Source organism: Salvelinus fontinalis, unplaced genomic scaffold (assembly GCF_029448725.1).
Source record: "Salvelinus fontinalis isolate EN_2023a unplaced genomic scaffold, ASM2944872v1 scaffold_2472, whole genome shotgun sequence".
NCBI classification, from domain to species: Eukaryota; Metazoa; Chordata; class Actinopteri; order Salmoniformes; family Salmonidae; genus Salvelinus; species Salvelinus fontinalis.
In genome coordinates this window covers 3,536-12,448 of record NW_026602681.1, presented here as the reverse complement: position 1 = coordinate 12,448, position 8,913 = coordinate 3,536, and the positions used below count along the sequence as shown (strand labels likewise).

Below are 8,913 nucleotides of genomic sequence, written 5' to 3'. Positions count from 1 at the left end.
TTTATTTACTAACTCTATTTTATCAATGTACCAATTGGGCTTCAGGAAGAAGCATAGCACAATTACAGCAGCCATGAAGCTTTTAAATGATATCACTGAAGCCCTTGACAAAAAACAACACTGTGTCTCACTTTTTATTGATCTCTCTAAGGCTTTTGATACAGTTGATCATGCTATACTAAGGCAGAGATTTTCGAGTGTAGGTCTTTCAGAGCATGCAGTTGCATGGTTTGCTAACTATCTGTCTGATAGAACTCAGTGCACTCAATTTGATGGGCTTATGTCTGTTAAATTGTCTGTCTTTAATGGTGTGCCCCAAGGCTCTGTACTTGGTCCTCTCTTATTCACTATTTATATAAATGATTTAGACAAAAATGTCCAAAATGCGCAACTTCATTGTTATGCTGATGATACTGTTATTTACAGTTGTGCCTCGTCTCTTACAAAATCTTTCCAGAACTTGCAAACTGCTTTTTATACTGTTCAACATACCTTGTGTCAATTGAAGCTTATCCTCAATACTGACAAAACTAAACTAATGGTGTTTTCTAAAGCAAGAAATAGACCTCTGAAGCTTTCACCTATTACTACCTGTCAGGGCAAGGAGATTGAGGTTGTAACCTCATATAAATATCTTGGAATTTTAATTGCATATTCAACAACTTACAAAAAAATTGAAGCTGAAATTGGGATTTTATTTTAGGAATAAGGCCTGTTTTTCTTTTGAAGCCAGGAGGCTAGTATCAGCTACATTTATGCCTTTACTAGACTATGGAGATATTTTATATATGAATGCTTCCGCTCAGTGTTTGAGATCAATTGATACCCTTTACCATGGCACTTTGAGATTTTTTTTAAACTGCAAAACCCTTACGCACCACTGCACTTTGTATACCAGGGTGTAACGACGTTCCTCTCTCTCTTCATAAGAAGAGGTGGAGTAGTGATCGAGCCAAGGCGCAGCAGGTTGTGAATACATGATGATTTATTAAATAAACAAAACAGACCAAGACGAAAACGAACTATACTTGATATAACTAACAAAATAACAAAACGATGTAGACAGACCTGAACAAACGAACTTACAAATACACGAAGCACGCTGACACAGGAACAGACTACATAAACGCACGAACAAACCGAAACATTCCCGTATGGTGTAACATCAACACAGACACAGGAGACAATCACCCACAAACAAACAGTGAGAACACCCTACCTAAATATGACTCTTAATCAGAGGAGAACGCAAAACACCTGCCTCTAATTAAGAGCCATACCAGGTAACCAAAACCAACATAGAAACAGATAACATAGACTGCCCACCCAAAACACATGCCCTGACCTAAACACATACAAAAACAACATAAAACAGGTCAGGACCGTTACAGAACCCCCCCCCTCAAGGTGCGAACGCCGGGCGCACCAGCACAAAGTCCAGGGGAGGGTCTGGGTGGGCAGTTGACCACGGTGGTGGCTCCGGCTCTGGACGCTGTCCCCACACCACCATAGTCACTCCCCGCTTCTGTCTTCCCCTCCCAATGACCACCCTAAAACTAACACCCCCTAAATAAACGGCCAGCACCAGGAGAAGGCGCAGCACCGGGACAAGGCGCAGCACCGGGACAAGGGGCAGCACCGGGACAAGGGGCAGCACCGGGACAAGGGGCAGCACCGGGACAAGGGGCAGCACCGGGACAAGGGGCAGCACCGGGACAAGGGGCAGCACCGGGACAAGGGGCAGCACCGGGACAAGGGGCAGCACCGGGACAAGGGGCAGCACCGGGACAAGGGGCAGCACCGGGACAAGGGGCAGGTCCCGGCTGATATACTCTGGCAGATCCTGGCTGAGGGACTCTGGCAGGTCTATGCAGGCTGACGGCTCTCGACGCTCATGGCGGGCCGACGGCTCTCGACGCTCATGGCGGGCCGACGGCTCTCGACGCTCATGGCGGGCCGACGGCTCTCGACGCTCATGGCGGGCCGACGGCTCTCGACGCTCATGGCGGGCCGACGGCTCTCGACGCTCATGGCGGGCCGACGGCTCTCGACGCTCATGGCGGGCTGACGGCTCTCGACGCTCATGGCTCTCTGACGGCTCTGGCAGATCCTGTCTGGTTGGCGGCTCTGGCAGATCCTGTCTGGTTGGCGGCTCTGGCAGATCCTGTCTGGTTGGCGGCTCTGGCAGATCCTGTCTGGTTGGCGGCTCTGGCAGATCCTGTCTGGTTGGCGGCTCTGGCAGATCCTGTCTGGTTGGCGGCTCTGGCAGATCCTGTCTGGTTGGCGGCTCTGGCAGATCCTGTCTGGTTGGCGGCTCTGGCGGATCCTGTCTGGCGGGCGGCTCTAGCGGCTCCTGTCTGGCGGGCGGCTCTAGCGGCTCCTGTCTGGCGGACGGCTCTATTGGCTCCTGTCTGGCGGACGGCTCTGTAGGCTCATGGCAGACGGGCGGCTTTGCAGGCTCATGGCAGACGGGCGGCTTTGCAGGCTCATGGCAGACGGATGGCTCAGATGGCGCTGGGGAGATGGATGGCTCAGATGGCGCTGGGGAGACGGATGGCTCAGATGGCGCTGGGGAGACGGATGGCTCAGATGGCGCTGGGGAGACGGATGGCTCTGGCCGGATACGGCGCACTGTAGACCTGGTGCGTGGTGCCGGAACTGGAGGCACCGGGCTAAGGATAAGCACCTTCCTACTAGTGCGGGGAGCAGGGACAGGGCACACTGTATTCTCAAAGCCCACTCTATACCTGATGCGAGGTACCGGCACTGGTGACACCGGGCTGAGGACAAGCACATCAGGATTAGTAGGGGGAGAAGATACAGTGTGTTCAGGGCTCTGGAGACGCACAGGAGGCTTTGTGCGTGGTGCCGGAACTGGAGGCACCGAACTGGATACACGCACTACAGAGAGAGTGCGTGGAGGAGGAACTGGGCTCAGGAGACGCACTGGTAGCCTAGTGCGTAGTGTAGGCACTGTAGGTACTAGGCTGGGGCGGGGAGGTGGCGCCGGAAATACCGGACCGTGGAGGCGTACTGGCACTCTTGAGCATTGAGCCTGCCCAACCTTACCTGGTTGAATGCTCCCGGTCGCCCAACCAGTGCGGGGAGGTGGAATAACCCGCACCAGCCTATGTAGGCGAACCGGGGAAACCATGCGTAAGGCCGGTGCCATGTATGCCGGCCCGAGGAGACGCACTGGAGACCAGACGCGTTGAGCCGGCCTCATGACACCTGGCTCAATACCCAATCTAGCCCTACCAGTGCGGGGAGGTGGAATAACCCGCACTGGGCAATGCACTCGTACAGGAGACACCGTGCGCTCTACTGCGTAACACGGCGCCTGCCCGTACTCCCGCTCTCCACGGTAAGCCTGGGAAGTGGGCGCAGGTCTCCTACCTGCCCTTGGCCCACTACCTCTTAGCCCCCCCCAAGAAATTTTTGGGAATTACTTACGGGCTTTTTGGGCTTCCGTGCCAGACGCGTTCCCTCATAGCTCCGGTTCCTCTCTCCGGTAGCCTCTGCTCTCCTCAGTGCCTCCAGCTGTTCCCATGGGAGGCGATCCCTACCAGCCAGGATCTCCTCCCATGTGTAGCAACCCTTTCCGTCCAATATATCGTCCCATGTCCATTGCTCGTTCTTTTCCTGTCCCTTACTCCAATTACTCCGCTGCTTGGCTCTGGAATGGTGGGTGATTCTGTAACGGAGTTCCTCTCTCTCTTCATAAGAAGAGGTGGAGTAGTGATCGAGCCAAGGCGCAGCAGGTTGTGAATACATGATGATTTATTAAATAAACAAAACAGACCAAGACGAAAACGAACTATACTTGATATAACTAACAAAATAACAAAACGATGTAGACAGACCTGAACAAACGAACTTACAAATACACGAAGCACGCTGACACAGGAACAGACTACATAAACGCACGAACAAACCGAAACATTCCCGTATGGTGTAACATCGACACAGACACAGGAGACAATCACCCACAAACAAACAGTGAGAACACCCTACCTAAATATGACTCTTAATTAGAGGAGAACGCAAAACACCTGCCTCTAATTAAGAGCCATACCAGGTAACCAAAACCAACATAGAAACAGATAACATAGACTGCCCACCCAAAACACATGCCCTGACCTAAACACATACAAAAACAACATAAAACAGGTCAGGACCGTTACACAGGGTTGGCTGGCCTTCTCTAGTCACACGTAGGCTCAGTCACTGGTATACTTTGATTTATTAAGCCATTTTGGGTTTACTACCTTTTTATTTGGGCATTTTTATTGTTCAGAAATGTGGTGGGTACTCTCTTTGTTCGCTGGACTTTATCCTGCTAACTGTTTGTCACGCCCTGGCCTTAGTATTCTTTGTTTTCTTTATTATTTTAGTTAGGTCAGGGTGTGACATGGGGAATGTTTGTGTTTTGTTGGTTTTGGGTGTTTTTTTATGGTAAAGGGGTTGTTGGGTATAGTATATGGGTTTGTGTTGAGTACATGTGTCTAGCGTTGTCTATGTATGTTTAGTTGTCTAGGAGAGTCTATGGTTACCTGAATGAGTTCCCAATTAGAGACAGCTGATTTCGGTTGTCTCTGATTGGGAGCCTTATTTAGGGTAGCCATAGGCTTTCATTGGTTGTGAGTAGTTGTCTATGTCAGAACGTTTGTAGCCTGTGTATGTGCACATCGTTGTTTAGCTTCACGATCGTTTTGTTTAGTGTTTAAGTGTTTTTGTTTCGTTTGCCTTCTTCATTAAAAATAAAAGAAGATGGCTTATTTTCCAAATGCTGCGTTTTGGTCCGTCAATCCGCCACACGATCGTGACAGAACTACTCACCATTACAGGACCAAGCGGCATGGAAAGCGGCAACAGGACCTACCTACACAGGATTCGTGGACATGGGAGGAGATACTGGATGGTAAGGGGCCGTGGGCACAACCGGGAGAATATCGCCTTCCTCGTGAAGAGCTGGAGGCAGCTAAAGCCGAGAGGAGGCGATATGAGGAGGCAGCACGGAGACAAGGCTGGAAGCCCGTGAGTACAACCCAAAAATTTCTTGGGGGGGGCCTTAAAGGGAGTGTGGCGAAGTCAGGTAGGAAACCTGCGCCTACTCCCTGTACTTACCGTGGAGAGCGAGAGTACGGGCAGACACCGTGTTACGCAGTAGAGCGCACGGTGTCTCCTGTACGCGTGCATAGCCCGGTTCGGTACATTTCAGCTCCACGTATTGGCCGGGCTAGACTGAGCGTTGAGCCGTATGTCATGAAGCCGGCCCAACGCATCTGGTCACCAGTGCGTCTCCTCGGGCCGGCGTACATGGCACCAGCCTTACGCATGGTGTCCCCGGTTCGCCTACATAGGCCGGTGCGGGTTTTTCCACCTCCCCGCACTGGTCAGGCGACGGGGAGCATACAACCAGGTAGGGTTGGGCAGGCTCGGCGTTCAAGGGAGCCAGTACGCCTGCACGGTCCGGTATTTCCGGCGCCACCTCCTCGCCCCAACCCAGTACCACCAGTGCCTCCTCCACGCACTAGCCATATGGTGCGTGTCTCCAGCCCTTTACCACCAGTGCCTAAACCACGCACCAAGCCTCCTGTGTGTCCCCAGAGTCCTGTGCGTCCTGTTGCTGCTCCCCGCACTAGCCCTGAGATGCGTGTCCCCAGCCCGGTGCCACCAGTCCCGGCACCACGCACCAGGCCTACAGTGCGCCTCAGCCGGCAGGAGTCTGCCGTCTGCACAGCGATGACTGAACTGCCCGTCTGCCAAGCGCCATCTGAGCCATCCGTCTCCCCAGCGCCATCTGAGCCATCCGTCTCCCCAGCGCCATCTGAGCCATCCGTCTCCCCAGCGCCATCTGAGCCATCCGTCTGCAATGAGCCTGCAAAGCCGCCCGTCTGCCATGAGCCTGCAAAGCCGCCCGTCTGCCATGAGCCTACTGAGCCGTCCGCCAGACAGGAGCCGCTAGAGCCGCCAGCCAGACAGGAGCCGCTAGAGCCGTCCGTCAGACAGGATCTGCCAGAGCCGCCAACCAGACAGGATCTGCCAGAGCCGCCAACCAGACAGGATCTGCCAGAGCCGCCAACCAGACAGGATCTGCCAGAGCCGCCAACCAGACGGGATCTGCCAGAGCCGCCAATCAGACAGGAACAGCCAGATCAGTCAGCCAGCCATGAGCAGCCAGATCCGTCAGCTAGCCATGAGCAGCCAGATCCGTCAGCTAGCCATGAGCAGCCAGATCCGTCAGCTACCCATGAGCAGCCAGATCCGTCAGCTAGCCATGAGCAGCCAGATCCGTCAGCCAGCCATGAGCAGCCAGATCCGTCAGCTAGCCATGAGCAGCCAGATCCGTCAGCCAGCCATGGGCCGTCCCTCAGTCCGGAGCTGCAGTCCCTCAGTCCGGAGCTGCCGTTCCTCAGTCCGGAGCTGCCCCTTATCCTGGTGCTGCCCCTTATCCTGGTGCTGCCCCTTATCCTGGTGCTGCCCCTTACCCTGGTACTGCTCCTTACCCTGGTACTGCCCCTTACCCTGGTACTGCCCCTTAGTCCGGAGCTGCCCCTTAGTCCGGAACTGCCCCTTAATGCAATGGGGTTAATGTGGAGGGGGGTCATTTGGAGGAAGCTAAGGAGGTGGTTAGGGACTGTGGTGACGTGGGGACCACGACCAGAGCCGGAGCCGCCACCGTGGATGGAAGCCCACCCAGACCCTCCCCTAGACTGGTTAATGGTGCGCCCGGAGTTCGCACCTTAAGGGGGGGGTTATGTCACGCCCTGGCCTTAGTATTCTTTGTTTTCTTTATTATTTTAGTTAGGTCAGGGTGTGACATGGGGAATGTTTGTGTTTTGTTGGTTTTGGGTGTTTTTTTATGGTAAAGGGGTTGTTGGGTATAGTATATGGGTTTGTGTTGAGTACATGTGTCTAGCGTTGTCTATGTATGTTTAGTTGTCTAGGAGAGTCTATGGTTACCTGAATGAGTTCCCAATTAGAGACAGCTGATTTCGGTTGTCTCTGATTGGGAGCCTTATTTAGGGTAGCCATAGGCTTTCATTGGTTGTGAGTAGTTGTCTATGTCAGAACGTTTGTAGCCTGTGTATGTGCACATCGTTGTTTAGCTTCACGATCGTTTTGTTTAGTGTTTAAGTGTTTTTGTTTCGTTTGCCTTCTTCATTAAAAATAAAAGAAGATGGCTTATTTTCCAAATGCTGCGTTTTGGTCCGTCAATCCGCCACACGATCGTGACACTGTTCCAAATGTCCGAACTGAATTTGGTAAAAGGGCTTTTATGTACTCTGCGCCATCGTCTTGGAACGCTTTACAAAATACTTTTAAACTGGAAGAACTTGTCCCGATTGGTATTTTTAAATCACTGATGAATGATCTTGAGACTGATTCCCTGACCTGTCAATGTTTTTAATTTGCTGTTTTTGATTTTTGTTATACTCTTGTGAATTCAATGGTTTCTACTAGATTACTTGTTGTTTGTTTGTATTTTTGTAATGACTTGGTGCTGCCTATCTTGGCCAGGACGCTCTTGAAAAGGAGATTTTAAATCTCAATGAGGCCTTCCTGGTTAAATAAAGGTTAAATAAATAGTAAAAATAAAGAAAACCCCTTGAATGAGTAGGTGTTATAATAGCAATAAGGCACCACTGAGGTTTGTGGTATATAGCCAATATAACACCCCTCCTTGGGCCTTACTGCTTAAATAACCCATCTCTTTTATAACAGGATATTATCATTGACTATATGAAAGTGCATGTATGAATGAGTCTGATTTACCGTTTAATGGCAGGTTCACCTTCTGAAGCCAGGTGAGGTTCCCAAAGCGTGCTGCACAACCACCAAGCTCAGTCCCATCTCTGTACTCTTCTACGCTGACAACAACAACGTGATCCTAAAGAAGCATCGCAACATGGTGGTCAAGACCTGTGACAATGCCTGTGACACCAGTGGTAGCCCATCTATCTATTCTTAATTTTAATCAACTTAATTGCCATTGTTCCAAAAGAAACAAAGAGGGTAAAATAACTTGCAACCAGCAATAATCTGTCAATATGCTGATAAATAGTATGTATCTAATATATTGATTTTGAGTCAGAGTGGTATATGAACAACACCCATTGGACCTATAACCATACTTCACTTTTGATTAACTAAACTATTCAAATCTACAGTAATTCAGATAATTACATCACCCCTTCATGTCATATATTCTGTGACCAATCAAAGCTGTAAAGTACTGTATCATAAGTATATCAATGCTAAATTTCTGCCCTTTTGATGACTATAATATCTTTTTGAACCATGAATTTGTCATTGTCTCTTTTAGAAGTACTAAACATGGTTTGCAAAAAATAAACGTTTTTCTTCTTCTTTAATCATACTTTTAACCAGTACAAGTTAGTAACAATGGAAAATGGCAACAAACAAAAAAATGTTTGGCCATTTTTGTATGTACAGTGTAACAAATACACAGTGATGTATGTCCTTGTCAACAGATATCTGGAGGACTGTATACGGCTATATTTGTAATAAACTATACTGAACAAAAAAACGCAACATGTAAAAGGTTGGTCCCATGTTTCATGAGCTGAAGTTAAAGGTCCCGGGAAATGTTCTGTACGCCAAAAAAAATAAAACATGTGAGCATTTCTCCATCGCCAAGATAATCTATCCACATTGAAAGGTGCACCATATCAAGAAACTGATTAACTAGCATGATCATTACACAGGTGCACCTTTTGCTGGGGACAAAAGGCCACTAAAATATATATTTGTCACAACACAATGCCACAGACGTCTGAAGTTCTGAGGGATTGTGCAATTGGTATGCGGACTGCAGGAATGTCAACCAGAGCTGCTGCCAGAGAATTGAATGTTCATTTCTCTACCATAAGTCGCTTCCAACTTCAT

General features: G+C 49.8%; 1 protein-coding gene across 1 annotated transcript; it reads left to right on the top strand.

The window, feature by feature from the left end:
- Positions 1-7,812: 7,812 nt before the first annotated feature.
- Positions 7,813-8,614, top strand: LOC129850921 (bone morphogenetic protein 8B-like; the record flags this gene model as incomplete). Its single annotated transcript, XM_055917087.1, is given in 1 exon segment — positions 7,813-8,614. A coding segment is annotated over 1 exon segment (163 nt), but the record flags the coding sequence as incomplete, so codon positions are not given.
- Positions 8,615-8,913: the final 299 nt, after the last annotated feature.